The sequence below is a fragment of the Amphiura filiformis genome, chromosome 20, assembly GCF_039555335.1.
Source record: "Amphiura filiformis chromosome 20, Afil_fr2py, whole genome shotgun sequence".
In the NCBI taxonomy this organism is placed as follows: domain Eukaryota; kingdom Metazoa; phylum Echinodermata; class Ophiuroidea; order Amphilepidida; family Amphiuridae; genus Amphiura; species Amphiura filiformis.
The window spans coordinates 28,140,312-28,160,683 of record NC_092647.1 but is presented as its reverse complement, the minus strand read 5'-3'; the positions used below and the strand labels follow the sequence as shown (position 1 = coordinate 28,160,683).

General features: G+C 37.5%; 1 protein-coding gene across 3 annotated transcripts in view; it reads left to right on the top strand.

The window, feature by feature from the left end:
• Window positions 1–20,372, top strand: part of LOC140142583 (macrophage mannose receptor 1-like) — a 139,924-nt gene that overhangs the window by 66,784 nt on the left and 52,768 nt on the right. For all 3 annotated transcript variants that reach the window (XM_072164579.1, XM_072164580.1, XM_072164578.1), the window contains exon 2: window positions 13,229–13,410. In XM_072164579.1, coding sequence (XP_072020680.1) covers window positions 13,229–13,410 — 182 coding nt within the window. The remainder of the gene's footprint in view (window positions 1–13,228; window positions 13,411–20,372) is intronic.

Sequence of the window (20,372 nt, the reverse complement as noted above, 5' to 3'; positions counted from 1 at the left end):
CAGTGAAAAGTCTAAAGGTATGGTTGTAGTTCCCTATGTAGAGGGGCTCACCGAGCGAATATCAAGAGTTTTCAAAAAGCATGGCTTTTCTACCACTATGAAACCTCACCGCACCATTCGCAGTATGCTTGTTCACCCTAAGGACAAATTACTCCCTCAACAAAAAGCAGAGGCGATATATGAAATTCCCTGCGGAGATCGTGCTGGTACCTATACATCGGAGAAACCGGTCGCACATTCGGCGTTCGCCTCAAAGAACACCAAAAAGAGTTGGAGAAATTTGAAACGAGGCCCTACACAAGAGCCAGCCGCACGTCATCTATCACAGACATTCACAAGTCAGCTATCACTGATCACGTTGTCTCTACCAATCATTCCATCAATTGGGAGGACTCAAAAGTCATCGACAGAGAAGCTGACAAGACCACTAGGTGGCTGAAAGAAGCCATCTGGATACGCCGAAAAGGAAAAGACACTCTAAACAAGGATGAGGGGGCCTACTCACTCAACAACATCTTTGACCAACTCATCACACCCTCTATAGAGGTTCCTGTTGCCTATAAAAGGAAGCAGTCAGATGTGATGGGTTGCCAGTCTGAAGAAACCACTAGTGTAGTGGTGAAACGTCACTAAAAATGTGAGTTTAACATCTTCATTTTTCTTGGTTTTGCATAAAACAAACTATGTTAACATCCTCCTATTCTTTAACGATCAAAGAACATTTGAGATGCTGTACTCAAGCAGACAGAATAAGCACCTTGAACTCTTCCAGGAATCGCTTCTTTCATATCTTACTTCTTAAAGTCTTGACCCCCTGCCTGGCGGGCGCTGGCCATACCAAACCAACATCACCAGTAGATTTCTTCAATACAGATTTTGCTGAAGTGACCATGGTAACCAATAGAGTGATGATCACCACATGAAACAACATCATTAAATTGAGAAACACTTGTAGGAAACCTTCAGCTGTGCAAAATGTGCAAAGGCATCATGGCATTGTGAATCTTGTAATTATAAATCAGTAGGTACACAAGATTACTCCCGATTCCACAAATGTGCACTATAGTGCAATCATGGATAGTTCAATCATCGGTTTAACTTTAAAGGATATTTTTATACTTTGGTTTGGTTAATATTAATATTGTATATAGGTAAATTAATGCTGTTGAAAAATGCAGGATTTAAGCTGCATAAATATCAATTATTATGAAAGTAGTATGAAATACACTGCCAGATTCCTATTTGCTGCAGACCCCTGATGCCCTGCTACTTTGTGGTTACTCTAAGAGTGCAGTACCAATCCAGTACCAGTGGGGGTGTGATTCTGATGTGTGTACTAGTGAGTACCAATGAAGTAGCTGGCCGGCATTGTATGGTACCTCTGGGGCTGCAGCAATAGGAATCTGGCCTGGGGGGGTCACTCCGATTGTGGCCTGTACACCATCCGCGATAATGAAACGCGTAAAAAGGGTCGTTTTTCGTGGGTAGGCACGATACGCGCGTATCGCGTTAAGGGTGTCAAAAACATGAAAAATTGGAAAACAGGGTAGCAAAATTGCAATTTCTAAATACGCGGCAATGAAATTTAGGGTATGAAATTTTATGTTAGGAATGAAATCCCTGTTTAGGGTGTCGTTTTAGCCAAGGGTTAAATCCTTGTTTAGGGTGCTTTTCAAAAGTTGATTATCGCGGATGGTGTACAGGCCACAATGAGAGTGACCCCCTTGGGAATCTGGTAATGTATATACTTAAAGTTTAAGAGATTGTTGATCTGAAGTTCAAAATGTGCTTGACTTACATGTACAGTTAGTAGCTTGTAAACATGTCTAGATGCTCTGCACAGGAATAGACTGCTAGTGGCCTGCTATCTTGTCAGAGACAGCTTATATCAAATATTACTACACAGGTGTGTGGCATTGCTAATTATAATAAAATATTGTTATTAATAATTCAATAGTACCAATATCAATATGGTATATCTTATGTGTATATTCATATGAAAAGGATGCACTTGTCAGCTGCTAGTGCTACATGTGTCTCTTTTTACATAAATACCCGACTCGTCTCAATTACCGATCACTTCAAATCACCCCCATGTCACATGATATACTGGGATGTTCTTTGTATTCCTAAACTGTGTGACTTGGGATGATTTAAAATGATCTCCATTTGAGAAGAGTCTGGTATTTTATTTACTGGTAATGTAAGAAGAAACACATGTAGCAGCTGACAAGTGCATCTTTCTGATGATGGATGAACATAATTATATTATATGTAATATATTTGATCTTAGTTGTGGATGTGGTAATGAACATTTGTATTAATCAGAAGTGATTTTGAAAAACAAATTGCATTCCCGTTCCCCAAAATTTGATGGGAAAGTTATTATTTACTATATCAATGTGCTCATCAAAGAAACCTTATGGCATAAATTTGATAAGGGGCATTTACAAGGGGGGGGGGGCTCTGAAATATTTTCCGGTGAAATTACAGATATAAGCCCTCTATGAAATACACATCTTAATCGTTCATATTCAGGGAGTTTAAAGAAAACCTTTTTTAAAAAACACAACCCCCTGTATCCATGCCTGCTTATACCTGATTTCATTTGTACACTAACTGAACAAAAATTGCAGGCCTGAATTACATCCACCACATCCTCACAGTGGAAATTGCTATATTTAATAATGCAAAATATACAGAAACAGGGGAGCAATTACTAATTTGATAAGTCAGAGACTGATTTATATACAAACCACAAGCAACTGTTGTCGCTGTCGATCAGTCTGCCAATATGTTCAAAATATCTTAACTTCCCCGATTAATCCAAACAATGTCAAAATTTTGTTACAAACTTTTACCCAAAATCCTCTTTTGAATTAGTAACCATTTAGGTGGATTTTCATGTAGTTGTTATGTCTACACGATGCATTCTAATCTAAATTTTGATTCCATGTATGGCTGTAGTATAGTTATTGCAAATTTTGCTGCCCAGGCTAGATTAATCCAGACTTTGCTGTGATGGACCGTCAGATGATCATCAAACCCAGTAATAATTTAACTGACATTTTGATGAAATTTAGTTTTTTACCTTTATGTTGTTTACGGTAGTGATATCTTGGCTCTAAAAGCAAACTAGAATCTCACCCAGACACCAGAAATATACCCACTCAAAATGGGTCATCCTGTACAAGTCAGTGGCTCTAGAACCGGGGGGGCTCGACCCCTCAATAATTTTGGTAAGGGGTCCAAGTACCCTAGGGCCCCTTTAATCTGAGGTAAAATTCATAATTTTAGGTGAAATTCACAAATTTAGGATAAAATTCATATTTTTAAGGTAATATTCATAATTTTTTGTATAATTCAAAATGTAATGTAGAATTCATGTAAAAATGTATGCATTTCAAAAGAACACCCCCTCCCGCACCCACCCCCTGCAGCGTTTCGCGTTCCGGAGCAGGCCAACAAATTTAGGCCCCCCCCCATATCTACCGGAGCCTCTGAAGTGTACAGAGACTAGTCACCGTTTTTTTTTGGCCATCGTCTCAAAAGCATCAATTGGTTCCTTTCACTGTGGTCATTGTGGTGGGGCAGAGCACAGGGTTTTTTAAATGACATTTTATTTATACATACATTAAAATATCGTAGCTGTGTGCAAAAAACTGTGCTATAAAGTAAACTTTATAATGGGGTGCACTATTACATCTCAACGGATTTAGAAATTGCTTGACTGATATAAATACCCAGATATCACCTTCAGAATTATGTGTCACTGTTTCGTGTTTTAATGTGTTAAACCAATCAATGATAACATCAAAATTTAATCAGTCTTGACCCCCTCCTAGATGTAACCCAACAAACACAAATATGAATGTTTTCAAAACATTTTGACCAAAACCGTTATTTAATTTCTTTAGGTTTAAGTGATCACAGTGTTCCAAAAATAAGAAAAACAAACAAACCAACAACAACAACAAAACAAAAACTTAAAGGAATGCCAGACAGATAGCTTTATTGTTGATGTGAAACTTTAATATCTCATTAAGAAAGTATAATAAAACTATGCACTGTTGAAATTAGGAAAATCTCCTTAAAACTTCCCTTCCAAGACAATTTGCTTCGCTTGAATACTGTAAACATGGTAAACACTAAACAGAGCCCAAAAGTGTACTATGGCAGAGTCGAAATTAGTGCTAGTAATTGATGAAAAGATGTGTTGCCCGGGAAGGCGTCCGTTTCTACTCAACATCAACAAATGGAAAGGAACGTCTGGAGCGAGAAATCCAATGATGTGGTCCTGAAAAAGGGGCAAAACAGATTTATTTTGTCATTTAACTCTCTGCTTGTATTTTTGTTAATGATGCTTCGAAGATGGGCCTTTAATGCAAACAACAGTTTATCACATTTGGATCTATTATATATTAAAAAAAACATGCTTCGATTTGGGGTTACCATCATCTTCTTCATCTTCATCATCATCTTCATCTTCATCTTCATCTCCATCTCCATCTCCATCTCCACATCCACCTCCATCTTCATCTTCATCATCACCATCCTCTGCATCACTCTCACCCCATCTTCTTGTTCTTGTATAGTAGAGTTATTTTTTTAATATAGCCAAATCTATGTAATATTATAGCAGAACATTTATGGGATTTTAGCTGCGGTTTTTAAGAAAACAGAATAACTGCAGAATGGTGAATCATAGCAAAAAATAGTTATTAGTGAAAAGCCCCAAAATTGGCACAGATGTAGCTCTTGATATGCTTAACAAATTTGGATCCAGGGCCAAATTAAATTCAATCCATGATGGTGAGTAGAGGTCATCAAACTTTATACAAGGAAAAAAAATCAAAGTTGTTCAAATTGAGTTATAAACCATGCCAAAGTGTTTCTCTGGTCACAAGGATTCAGAAAAAAGTATAGTTTGACCTATCTGTGAGGTACAGTTCTCAAGTTACAAGCAAAAAGGTCAAAGGAGTGATCAAATTTGAAAAATTGCTCTGATTGTTATCAAAATGGTCTCAAATTGTTCCTCTCAGCTTACTATTCCATAGTAGGATAGCTTTACGTAATATGTAGGAGGGTTGCTTCCCAAGGTTGCACAGGCAAATAGGTCAAGACCATAAAGCTCCATATCAAACGTTACATAGACCTATTGACTAACCAATTTTGGGTGTAACCTTGGGAAGCAAACTTCTTATTATGAATTATTGTGATGAGAGGAAAAATTTGAGACCATTTTGACAACAATCGGAGCAAGTTTTCAAATTTGACCCCTGTAGAGGTCAAACCATGACCTTTGACCTTTTTGCTTATAACTTGAGAACCGGACATCACAGATAGGTCAAACTATACTTTTTCTGGATCCTTGTGACCAGGGGAACACGTTGGCATGATTTATAACTCAATTTGAACAACTTGGAATTTTTTCCCTGTATAAAGTTCGATGACCTCTATGGCGGCCATATTGGACAAAATATTTTTGGCCCTCCCCCTTGAATTGTTCACCAGACTGAATACTACATCTGGGTTATTCATGTAATTGTACACAAAATTAGGGTTAGGGTTAAGGTTAGGGTTAGTTTAGAGTTAGGATTAGGATTAGGGTTTAATAGGGTTAGGATTAGGGTTATGATTAGGGTTAGGGTTAGGATTAGGGTTAGGATTAGCTTACACGAAATAATTACATGAAGGATCGACCTATATCTGAGCCATATTTCACACTTTTCATCAAACTCTAACAATGGTTTCACCATATTCTGCAACACTATGAACTCTTCCAGGGAGGTAGTGCCATTATTCATTATTACCTTAACCTTTTGCATTCTTGATCCCCAACCTCTCCAACCAGGGAGGAACTATAATGTCAGTGGCTTTCTTGTCCATGGTTCCTGCCGAAATGACCATGGCCACCAACAGTACAACAAACACCGCACGGACCAACATCATGAGAAGGCAAAGGAAAGAAACGGTAGAAAAATGATTGGGGAACCAGACCTGGGGGGCACAGGCCATTTATCATCTATTTTCCAATGGGATTTTCTAAATTTTCAAATCAATGGGGCATATGCCACTGTGCACAGTGGCAAGCATTTTGAGTACTTGGCAAATTTACCAAAAAAGCTAATTAATGCAAACAACAGTTTATTACATTTGGATCTATTATAAAAAAAAATGCTTGGATTTGGGGTCACCATCATTTTCTTCATCTTCATCTTCAACATCATCATCATCTTCATCTTCATCTTCAACATCGTCTTCATCTTCAACATCATCTTCATCTTCAACATCATCTTCATCTTCATCTTCAACATCATCTTCATCTCCATCTCCATCTCCATCTCCATCTCCATCTCCATCTTCATCTTCATCTTCATCTTCATCTTCATCTTCATCTTCATCTTCATCTTCATCTTCATCTTCATCTTCATCTTCATCATCACCATCTGCATCCTCTGCACCACTCTCACTCTCATCCCCATCTTCTTGTCCTTGTAGTAGAGTTATTTTTTCTTATAGCCAAATCTATGTAATTATATAGCAGGACATTTATGGGATTTTGTCTGGAATTTTTGAGATGACAGAAGTGGTATGAACTCTTCCAGGGAGGTAGTGCCATCATTCCTCACCTTTTACATTCTTGATCCACATCTCATTCTGTGGAGATACTATATCATCAGTGACTTTCCTCTTTATGTTTCCTGCAGAAATAACTGTGACCACCAACAGAACAACAAAGACCACACGGACCAACATCATGAATTGTGAAGCACTTGACTATGTGCAAAATGGGAAATTGTCATAGCATTGTCAATCATGTTATAAAAAATAGCAACATCAATCGGTTTCAGAAAATTGCTGAACTATTTTTTTCTAAATAACTAATTTCTAGCTATTGTTAATGAATGTAAAACCTAAGTAAGCCTATTGTTGCCAAATATATGAATATTGTTGAAGAAAAAAAAAAGGTTTGACGAATGCAGGATTTAAAATGCTTAATAAATAATTACAAAGTATATCATTCAGTTTACAGTGCATACTGCATACACCATTGCAATGTGACTAACCAACCCAGTTTTTTACCCTTTATAATAGCCTACCCTTAATATAACCCAACATTTAATGGTTTCTGTATAACGTTTCGTTTTTTCAGAATTGTAAATGTACATGACCATATTTGTAATTAGCATGAAAAATGCATTGAGTACAAACAAGCATAGTATTAGTTCAGTGGTTCTTAAGACAGCTCTGGATATTTAAAGAAAATATTTCAAAACAATGCAGAGCATTAAGTTGAGACTTACGTTATGATTTAGCTGTTTCAAACAGGTTTGGTTTTCACTGCAGCTGTATTGCCGTCACCCACTGGACTGATGTCATTCAGATACAGCTTGGTGTAAATAATGATTTTATTTCGCCTTGATTTGTTCTTTAATTAATATAAAGATTACACATGTGTGCAATACTAATTATTAAAAACAATATATCTTACTTTGAGTTAATGAACTTTTGCAAATTAATCATAATGACTATAGAATTTTTAAACATTTTAATTAACAGATATGCATAATTAAAATGTGCACATCTCAAGTTTCTGTAGTTTAGTTTTTAATAAGCAAAATAAGCATCAACAAAAAATCTGTTGTCATCTAAGGTGAATTGAGCGTAGATTGTCGATCACAATTCTGTGTTGATATGATCATATTTGAGCAGCAAACATTCTTATTTCTTAAGGGATCGGGAATGAGAGCGTTTTGAGCGTTTCTACAGTATTTTTTGTGGGACGTGAGAGTACATCAGACATATCGAATTGCATTCTAAATACGAAGAATGACATTTTTCACATTTTTTATATGTAACAGTCCTCGAATTAAATTTTATAAATCTAATGATACATTCTTAAAGTGTATGTAGCTGGGAGGAAAAGCCGACGATCAATTGAAAATTTTGACCTTTCATATTGAAGATATGGATTTTTTCCCAAAAAGACCTAATTTTTTTTTTTTTGTGTTTTGGGAAGAAAAATCCATATCTTCAATACGAAAGGTCAAAATTTTCAATTGATCGTCGGCTTTTCATCCCACCTACATACACTTTAAGTATATATCATCAGTTTTATAAAGTTTACTTCGAGTACTGTTTTAACATATCAGAAATATCAATTTTAATCATTTGCCATAAAATGTGTATTACATTGCGAATTTCAAAAATAAAAATGATTTGATATCAGAAGGACATTCTTCGTATTCATAATGCAATTCGATATGTCTGATGTGCTACAATGTCCCACAATAAATACTGTCCAAACGTTCATACCCCATCCCTTAAGGTTGTCTGAATATAGATTGTTGGATTGTCGTGAAACTCGGTGGATGTGATTTCCATTGAGCCCTTTGTTACACGTCTGAATAAAATGTAGACATATTTAGAACACATTTTCAATTCAGCTTTCAACATGAAAATTCTTTAGTATTTCATAGTATGTCATTGGTGGTGTTTACCAATTATAATTCCCACCTGATTGGTTGTGCCACACAAAAAATTACTAGCATTCCAAGTACTTGTCAATGCAAAATTATGAAACATGATCTTCATCCATGGCATTGTCTTTTTTAAAGACAGTTCTTGTTAGTGTTACAGTCTATATGAGTCTGGAATAATCTGGATCAGAAAGGTGATCAGAATTTGCCACACTGATATTGTAATCAAATCTATCAATTTTATGGATTTCCTGCTTTATTTCTATAATTGATAACTTGGTATGTGTGTGCAAGATCGGAAAGACCTGATCTAGTGTCATTTAGTTTACTGCTCTGTTTTATGTTTATCAGTGTCAGAGAAATTAGGATGTTGACATGTAGGCCTAGTGTTCACTTTCATGTCACTCTATAGAGGGTCAAAATTGTGGTTTCACTGAATTTATTTGTAGAAAGTTTTTGTTGAACAACATTTTTTCCCAAAAAGACCTAAATTTTCAAATTTCAGCTTTTCCTTCTACAGTAAATATCATTAGATTTATAAATTTTCCTTGGAGGACTGCTATTAAAATATGAAAAATATCAATTTTTAATAATTTGCCATAAAATTTGTATTATATCACGAATTTAAAAAAAAATCAGTTATCAAAAGGACATTCTTCGTATTCAGAATGCAATTCAATATGCCTGATGTGCTCTCATGTCCAACAAAAAGTACTGTGCAAAGGTGGGTGACTGACCCCTTAATGGTGACATACCCTAAAAACTGGATCTATCAACTTGCAATGGACCACTTCTGTTGGGTGGGGTCTTTGGGTGACAAACTATAAAAATGTGGAGTGATATTCAAATTGAACAAACAGGAGGTCTTCAGTTGAGCCTGATTTTTCAATACTGACCCATCGCATTGCAGAGGTGCCACTCAGTTTCACTCATAAAACCTGAAACTGGTGAGAAAAACCTGAAAAGCATGCAAATGCACAACCCCAAAACGGGCTGAAAATAAATAAAAAAGGCGGAATTTGGACTCACAAAAAACCTGAATCCAGGCTAAAAAAACTCAAGAATATATCTATACATAAATGTTGCACTTTATTTTGAAATTATTGAGGACAACAGGTGTGAATTTATGAATAAGCAATTTGTACATGAAAGGTAACATTATTATTTAGATAACCACATTGCGGTTGACATTAATGTATCATGTATCATACACCTTCCTCTGATGAAGGATGTCCTAATTTGAGGTAAAACCCTGTGGAAATTGAGCAATGTTATTAAAACATGTTAAAGGCCGGGGTTAAAGGGGGCATTCTAGTGTATTCGCAACTACTTTTAGTATTTTATTTTTTTATTTTTTATTTTTTTCATGCAGAGGCCAAATAAATGTTCACATAACTTTGCAAAAGACTGTGATCATTTGGGTGACAGAGATGGTGAAAAAGCGGGTCATAACAGCCCTACATATGCATCACCTCCAAAGTGAGAGTGACCCCCCTGGATTTCAGCACGTCACATCAAAGCTCCCATCGGGCGCCCCATTCCTTTTAAAGGAATTTTTATTATGTTGATGCGTATGGCTAGAACACAGAGCATTTAATTTGATAGCTCATGTATAAGGCCAAAAAAAAAAGGTTTGTCCCAAAGCTTGCACGCGCGTTTGTAAAACTGTGCAATTTGAACATGTTGAAGAAAAAGAAATGCGCAAATTTTTTTATTTAAAAAAAAGTTATTATTTTTTTCCTGAAAAATGCGTTGAAAATCAGATTTGTTTACTCAAAATAACATAAAAAAACCAAGTCCAGAATTGAAAAAAAAATCGCATTTCGCATTTGTTTTCAAACCGCTTGTGAGCTTTGAGACAAACCTTTTTTTTTTGGGCCTAATTAGATTTGAGTCAAATTTGTGTTTTCAAGAAAAGCAACAAAGACACATTGAACTTGAATTGTTGCATCCTTATTGAATAATCCCTGGATTTGATATCACAACATACTTGATGTAAGGTATTTATTCCATGCTCTAATCATGTCTAATTTACTAATGGGTAAGCAGCTGTTCCTGTCAGTCATTTTAATTAAATGGCCAATTACATGATAACATATCCCTGTACAGAAAGCTTCATAATAATGTTGTAAATATTACTGCCACTCAATTTAAAATAGGTATGAAAGGATCACATGAAGGTGATTAAATCATCAGTGACCAATATAGATATGCAGGAGATCATGACACCTATGAGAGGGAAGCACAAGTTTCGTAAATCATGGAAACGAGGGTAGCAAGTGGTTAAAGCAATAAAATTGTCAAAACTATACACCAGCAACCAAAACTGCAAAAAGTATAACAAAGCACCAAAACAAAGTTGGTTTAGGCATATTTAAGCAGAAATTCACAGCATGGTCCATACAAATTGTAGTGCTGGATAAAAAAAAAGCTACATTTTGTGAGAAAAAAAGTAACGGTACAATGTCAACATTGGGCTATGAATTCCTCAAACAAATCAGTCATATTTTAGCAAAGTTTTTGCTGAAGAAAAAGCAGTTATAACAATTCAACAACTCTATGGTCAACCTTCAACATTTGATACCCACTTGCCTCAGGCATAGGTCACTTTCTGGAAAGCTGGACTAAACACGATCATCTGATGTAACTGATTGCCTAGCATGACACCTGTTACCAACTGTCAACATTTGATACCCACTTGCCTCAGGCATAGGTCACTTTCTGGAAAGCTGGACTGAACACGATCATCTGATGTAACTGATTGCCTAGCATGACACCTGTCACCAACTGTCAACATTTGATACCAACTTGCCTCAGGCATAGGTTACTTTCTGGACTGACCTAACAATAGTAACCGTAATGGTAACCTGAGCTTTATTCCTTTGTACTTGAAACCAATCCAATTATACATCCCATGCAGTACTATTTTTCACCTCTCCCACTGCAATAGATGTACTTTTCATAATCTTTCTTTGATTAATATGCTAATGTTTCAATTGTTTTAAAGAAGAAAATTGTATCCAGACGGTCACATAATTGACACATCAAAGCTCCTATTGGGTGCCACATTCCTTTTTTAAAGGAATTTTTGGCCCTCAAGCAGTGTCACCACAATTTTGCACAGGACATTTTGATATTTCCAATTGCAATCAATGCATGGATTTCTAATCATGATACCATCCTGGTACTATGCATTTTATGCATCATAGATGTGTTCAATAAGCTGGCGAAAGTTACGTAATAATCGGATTAACTACCACAGCAATTAGATGAAAACAATTTCTGAATATACCACGCTGCACTGATACGTTCACGTGGTACCTCTGCATTGAACCATATCAGGCTGATCACTTGCACCTGTAAGTATCTTTGAAAAGACCATTATTGTATTCAATCTATGATTGCAGACATACACAGGTAATGAGTGTAATCTGCTTGTAGAGCAGCGCGATCCCTGGGAGCGCGATATGTTCAAAATAGTTTTCACCTATTGCTGTGGTAATTATTCCGATTAATTACGTAACTTCGCCGCATATATCTGTGTATGCATGAACTCCCAAACGGGACACCACATGGATACCAACCGGGATACCAACACACTGCGGTATACGGCCAACTGGCTGGTGTGATCACCAGATTCTGCTCTAGTGTGTAACAATACATATTACAATACTGTTCTTCACATTCTAGGAAGATGATCCAATCAAGCTCATGCAGGTCTTGCCATAGGAAGTGACACAGATGTGTGTAATCCATTAACTTGGACTTAAGTGTCATTGCTGAACTGTAATGACCTCTATAGGGACATGTCACATGTAACCAATTCAATTATAGACTTTAAGGTTATGTAATGGAATTATTGAATCGTTGCTTTCGTTATAATTGATCACAGGTCAGTGACCTTTCTACTGCATTTTTAATACATTTCCTTTTTACAGGTGTGCAGACCATTTGGTCAAAAGTTAGGCTTCAGTTCATCCGTCAGTGCAAGGACCTCATAAGTGAATGGGAGTTTGCCTCAGGCAGAATTTTTTTTTTTTTTTAAATCTTAATGTATTATTTCTTTTGTTACTCATCAGGGAGGTGAAATATTTTATTTCATCTCACCTATGGAGAGCGAGTTGGTGCAGCGTTTCCCTCCCCTTGCACCACTGAGGTCCCGGGTTCAAGCCCCAGCAATGCCCAAGGACTGTATGTCCACTTGGTTTATTCCGATTTCATGCTCGCTCTCACAGGTTTTCTCGGGGGTCTCTGATTATACCTCCTGCTTTTAAAAAATTGGTGATTAGTTGTTTGGTTATCAAAAACGTCCTTCACCCAATGGAATTCGGACAGATAAATTGGTGGATGTTACAATCTAAGTGTGAATAGGCTTGCGCCAGGTTCGGCCGCAACCTAGGTGAGCCGATCTGATTGTGATGATTCACCATGGCAGCGAAATTACAGATCTGGAAAAAGGCGCTATATAAATCTGAAATTTATTTTATTATTATTTATTAGTGGGCGCATTTTTTCTTCAATAAATTCCCATCATGTCCACCCCTGGGCACCCGTAAGAGCTGGAATATCACAGTGTGGCTAATAATTTTCTTATTATTTTGTCTTTAATTTAGGGGCGACATGTTCAAACACTGAGGACTGGTAATCGCTTGCTATATATAAATTAATTAAGAGTGTACTACTCCTAATAGTCATAAGAGCTGGAAGGAGTCTAATTAATTTCTTATTATTTTGTTTTACTTTAGGGCCAACATGTTCAAACACAAATGACTGGTACCGGTTCAATAATAATTGCTACTACTTCAGTGCAATCACCACTCCTGATAGTCGAAAGAGCTGGGAAGAGGCTAATACTTACTGTATGAGCAATGGCGGCTACTTGGTATCAATTCATGGGAACGATGAAAACAATTTCCTCAAAACTTTTGTAAGTATTTCCATTTCTTTGTTTTCTAGACCTTTAAAGGCCTAAGCTCCCCTTCCCCCCCCCCCCCCCCTTGGCTATGCCACTTGTTTGGATTATTAATTCTCGCTATTCACAATAAAGGCGCCGCCATGGTTTGCGATGTAATCGTGATGTATCATGGGAAAAGGTCGACATCCAAGTCCGCGCAAATCTGAATATTACCATGCTATTACATAGGAACATGTGACAATATTTTTTAGTTTGTCAAAATAAAGGTGTTACACGCGAATCGATACTCAATAATACTTAATAATGTGATTTGAAATGTGCACAATTAATTTTTCTCTATCGATTTGCGTGTAATACCGTTATATTGACAAACTAAAAATATTGTCACATGTTCCTATGTAATAGCATGGTAATATTCGTATTGTGCAGACTTGGATGTCGACCTTTTCCCATGATACATCACGATTACATCGCAAACCGCTGGCGGCGCCCTTATTGTGAAAAGCGAGAATTGTGTGGACAATGTTTTGTTACACACTCATTCTGATGCTAAATAAAATACCGTAGCAGTTTTCATTAAGCCTGCAAACCCAAGAAAAAAGTTCAATTGTGAGGCTAGCAAAGAGCAAGGAGTCTCGCAGGTTCAGAAATTTAGTGAGAATCCATTCTCGTGGAGATACTCCTGAACAAAGTGTGAATCGAAAAAGATTCTCCTAGATTTTTGAGCCTACACAATAAATAAATGGTGAAGAATCTAATCTTGTAGGCTCGTTTCTTATGCCCTTTTTTTTTTAAATGGTCCAAATTTTGAAAAAAAGGCCCATTTTTTCCAAATCTGCCCAGTCCGCTTTTTCAAAATCAGGCCCCCCACCCAATAAATCTTGGTTACAGGCCTGGATTCTTGTAAAATGCTGTTATCAGAATCCAATGCAAGGTGAAAGCGTTACCCCCATCTTGGAAGGTCCGGTCATACACTCACTGTACTAAGCCAGTCTCACATGTCTCAAGAACCTTCTCAACTCTGGCGGAACTTTCATCCATATTGCAGTCCATGCTTGCAATGGACTCCCAGACTGTGTAGTTTGACACCTGTAATTACTAATGGGATCTTGTTCACCTGTCATTTTATATATCAAAAGATGACTGTTGCATGCCAAAATGCTTTTGTGTAGGGTTACCATAAAACAAAACTCTGAATGCACCTTTAAAATGAGACTGGTAGTAAAAACAGGGACTCCTGTAGGCCTATAGGATATCCTAATCAAACCTTTTATTATACCGGTACATGCTGTAAGTCCTAAAAAAGTATGCTGTATAACTTGAAGAAATTCCTTCTTTCAAAGTTTTCCTGATAATGAATACAATTAGGCTATTATTCCTGTTGGGGGAGGGGCAGAATTTTTTTCTTTCCCCCAGTTTGCCCAGCACACACACACTTTTAAGGCCTTGTCAACCTTAAATATCCAAATTTACGAAAGTTTCAACTTTTTGTGGCAATTTTACCAAAAATTTGTTGATTTTCCCACCCTGAAATTAACCTACCCCAATGCCCCCCGAAAATAGAAATTTCTGGCACCACCACTGCACAACAACAATATCCAAGAAGCTCCCCCCCCCCCACCAAAAAAATAGCATAGCATCAACCCTAGCTAATACACATATCCCCTATGTATTATTTCTAGTATTTTCTTTGGCAGAAGTGTTATACTGAAATCAAATAGTTCAAAATACTGAGGTGTTGAGAGACTACATTGAAATGTTGTTTCCCTTTTCCTATTTTTTGCTATGATTAATAACATGGCACATTTTCTGCGATATGATATTTTCATGCCTGAAGACTGAAATGTATGGGATATTTTACAGTTAGGACTGTTAAAAACAGGTTGTCTGTTGTATATTGATTGGATTTCTCCAAGTTCAATGGTGAATCTTTCTATGTTTAATGCATTGGAGCTGCTTTAGGGAGGGATGTCTTTCCTGTGGGCATGCCCCAGCTTCTTTCCCCTATATCAGGCTATGTACCTTTCTAAAGTTTTTACATTTGAAAATAATTATACATAATTTGAGTAACCTTGAACATGAGTGTCATTTCAAGTGCCTTCAAATGTGTCCACAGATATTTAGATATAGAGGCTTTTGGGATGGGAATGCAGTAAGTTACTGGTGTAGCCAGACCAGAGGTGCCATTTTCCAAGAAATACTTGATTTTAAGAAATTGGTTCAGTTTCATGATATAAAAATATACAAACAGTGGCGGCACCAGGAATGGTTTTTTTGGGGGGGGCCCTGGGGGGGCAAAGTGAATTTGGGGGTGGGCAAAATTTACAAATTTTGCACAAAATTGCCACAAAAAGTGGAAACTTACATAATTTGGGGGGAGGGGGTTGCCTCAAGTGGGGGAAAACTGGGGTGGCAAGAAAAATATTGGGGGCCAAAAGCCACCCTTGCCCCTACCCCTATAGTACCACCACTGTATACAAGAAGAAGAAGGCCCTACATTGTCATGATTTTTCAGGCATATCAGGATTTTTGAAAATGTTCACTGGTACATGGTATCAAATGATTAAAATCCTTAAAATAACACAAAAACATGAACATTTATTAGTCTTGAAATATTTTTCTACAAAATGCAGTAGCAAAGCTTCCCCACCCCCTCAATCAGCAAGGCCTCAAGGTAGACTCATATGTTATAAATACACATTCTATTCAGTGCATGGAGGACACAAATTTGTCAGATTTCCTTTTTACAGAAAAGAAAATGTCTCGAATCGGAACTGTATTAAGGTGATGACGACACACTGACAATCAATGGTGTGAATCAGTGGTTACGGCCTTGGACTCATAATCTGAGAGCTTGTTCGATGTGCGTGGGTTCGATTCCCTGTCCCATCACCGTGTTGCGCCCTTGGGCAAGGCGCTTTGCCTCGCTTGCCTCACCCCACCCAGGTGCAATGGGAAGCTGTTAGGGGTAGTCACAGTCATTGTACTGATGGACCCTGCGCCACTTGTAGGCTGCAAACATGGTTCCGACATATTCTAATGACGGCGGAATAAATGTAAAGCGCTTTGAGGCTGTTTACGGCATAAAGCGCTAAATAATTTTTTTTTTTTAAATATACATATCAGTGGCGTAAATTTCTTTTTGACATGGGGGGATGGGGTGGGGAATTCTTGAAGTATAGTGAATCTAGCACCTTTCGGCGACCAAATAAGTTTATGGTACAAATGTGCGTGAATAATTTTGCCATATTGAAGCTAAAATGATGAAATATGGTTCAAAAGTGGAATATAATCATGTGAAGCGCTAAAAAATGGGCACTTTTGGGGTTAAAATGGCCAAATATGAGGTTAATTTGGTCAGAACTATAGGCATCAACATTGGGGGAGATGATTGTATGGACCATCCCCCCAGGCCTAGACCAGCAATCAAGTACAAAATCGAAATTACTTGGGACAAGGTGTTCATTATTTGATGCATTAAATAAAACTGTCACAGTGCTCAAAATAAGCTCAAGAGTTTGTGCTTGAAATCTGATGTTCCTTTCATGGGCAGGAACTCAAATGTTAATGTTATACTGGTCCACATTTTGTGACACTTTGTAAGACTTCAGGGTTTTAGACTTGCATGCACTAACCATACATCATAGCTTGTGCAAACTATTCTTTTTATGAATCTCTGAACAATTTGTTTCATGAAATTTGAACTTTTGACCCCTGTACAATGTGAAGATTGACCTTTGACCCCATAAATCTTAAACTATAGGTCAAATGTGAGTTAACTTTCTATATTTTTGCAATTATTCTAAGGACCAGAGAAATAGTTTGATATGATTTTGAGTGAAATCAAAGTATGTTGATTGATTTTTTTACCATTGTATTAGAATCAGCGGCCATTTTGAATTTCATTTTAGGGTCAAGACCCCAAATTGAGCGTGATAAACACCCTTTATGAATTCAGCACCTGTAAATCACCCTAAATATGCTGTGTATTCACTTTTAACATGAAATGTCTACATCATTCACTTTTAAGGAAATCCAGTCATATCTAAATAATGTTAATGTTAAACTGGTCCACATTTTGTGACACTTTGTAAGACTTCAGAGTTTCAGACTTGCAAGTAACATCCCAGCAAACACAAAACGTTTTCGACATCATTCGCAAAAGGTTATAAAAGGTTGTCAGAACACGTTTAAATGTCGGGTTATATAAAGGGTATAGAAGAGTATAAAACGTTTTCATAACCTTAAAAACATTTTTGATAATCTACTGCTCAGCAAACAAAAATGTTTTACAGAAAACGTTTAAATGTCGGGTTATATAAAGGGTATAAAAACGTTTTAATAACATTCCAAAAACATTCTTGAAAACTTGATACAAAACATTCTAAACAGAATGTTATTTTGGGGTTGAAAAAATGTTTTGCGTAAAAAAACGTTTGCCCAAAATATTTTCAACAACGTTTTAAAAACGTTTTCATGACCTTTATATAACCCGACATTTAAATGTTATTAAAAGGTTTTGAAAAAAACATTTTAAGAACATTTCTGTGTTTGCTGCCTAGGCGAAATGTCAACCGTGCTAGCATGGTCAACCATGGTCAACCATGGTCAAAACATGGTTGACCATGGTTAACTATGGTCAGCGATGATCAGCCATGGTGGCTTGACCATGGTCAACCATGGTTGCCATGGTCACCATGGTATACCATGGTCGACCATGCTTTAGCATGGCCGAGCATGGTCAGCCATGGTCTTCACCTTACTTGACCATGGTTGACCATGGTCACTTTTAAGTATACCATGGTCAACCATGCTTTATCATGGGTGAGCATGGTCAGCCATGTTCATCACCTCACTTGACCATGGTTGACCATGGTCACTTCAAGTATACCATGGTCAATCATGCTTTAGCATGGGTGAGCATGGTCAGCCATGGTCATCACCTCACCTGACCATGGTCACTTCAAGTATACCATGGTCAACCATGCTTTAGCATGTGTGAGCATGGTCAGCCATGGTCATCACCTCACCTGACCATGGTTGACAATGGTTACTTCTAGTATACCATGGTCAACCATGCTTTAGCATGGCTGAGCATGGTCAGCCATGGTCATCACCTCACCTGACCATGGGAGACAGGCTTAATTGCCTACAGGCTGGATACAGTAGGAGATCAAAATGGCAGCCTGCATGAGCAAAACGGATGGCACACATGTGCTGAGATTGTTTCCGTTCTTACATCTAACATTTGCAGAATAAATGCAAGAGTTTCAATTGAAAGACTTATCAGTTATTGAGGAACCCACTGGAGGTGAAGTTGGTATGGAAACATCCCAAACAACTGTTAAGCTTAAGCAGTGAGTAAAAACTGTAGACTTCAAGCAAGTTAAAGCTAGCTGTGGTATTTCTGTCATGACATGACTTTTGAGTATTGTGCACTAAAACGCGAGCTGCATGCATGCATTATCTGTTCGACAAGCTACAGCTGACTCTTCATGGAAACACCAGATAGAGATCAAGACATGATAACATGGATAATAATGACTCTAGAACATCTCATGCCACAAATTGATGGCTCTGTCAATGATACATATTAATATTATTATTCTATGCTAATCATGATATGATTGTGTATGTGTAGTATAACTAGTGAAGCAGGCCGGTTTACAGTTAACATGGTCAAAGCCCCACCTGATGATGTAATTAACCCCAAAATAAATGTTACTAGTGTTTTATGGTTTTGAAATCAAGTAAACCACGCAGACGCGCCGGACGCGAGTTGTTAAACGGTGATGAACAACGGTGAAACATGATTGAATCCCTTTCAACAACGATAAGAAGCTAAAGATCGTATAATTCACGATTATTTTACGAGGAATGTCAGCCAATCATTGTCACTAAGCCTTACAAAAACTTCGATGATTTCTCTGTTAATATCAGCAATAACGCTATAGAATAAAACGGCAAAGTTTAGCCGCTACCTAAAAGACACTGAATTCAACTTCTAAGCTTGCATACGCACAAAGGTTCCAGGCATGACGAATTTTACGCGCTCTCGCGTAACGCGTGTAGTCTCGCTCACGTTCAGCAGTATACGCTATACACTGAGTAAAAGTGTGGATTCATCACGGATTAACAACGGTTGGCTCCTGTACAAAGGTATAGGAGGAGTTGTTGGCACCATTGTCATCCATGGTTGACCATGGACAATTTGACCATGGTTGACCATGTTTTTGAAAAATGGCACCACTGCCAACCATGGTTAAACATGAACAGTTTTGACCATGGTTGACCATGGTCAAAGTTAACCATGCTTGACCATGGTCAAATATGGACAATTTGACCATGGTCAACCATGGTTAAACATGATCATATTGACTATGGTTGACCGTGTTTTTGAAAAATGGCACCACTGCCAACCATGGTAGACCATGGTCAAACATGCAAAGTTTTGACCATGGTTGACCATGGTCACTGGCCGTGGTGCCATTTTTCAAAAAACATGGTTGACCATGGTCAAAAACATGGTTGACCATGGTTGACCACGGTTGTTGAACCATGGTTGACCATGGTTAACCATGGTCAAACATGCAAATTGTTGACCATGGTTGACCATGGTCACTTTAGATAGACCATGGTTGACCATGGTCTCTGGCCGTGGTGCCATTTTTCAAAAACATGGTTGACCATGGTTGACCATGGTCAAAAACATGGTTGACCATGGTCAAAAACATGGTTGACCAAAAACATGGTTGACCATGGTCAAAAACATGGTTGACCATGGTCAAAACCCTGGTTGTTGAACTATGGTTGACAATGGTTCAACCATCGTCAAACATGCTAAGTTTTAACCATGGTTGACCATGGTCTCTGGCCGTGGTGCCATTTTTCAAAGCATGGTTGACCATGGTTTGACCATGGTCAAAACCCATGGTTGAACCATGGTTGACCATGGTTAACCATAGTTCAACCAT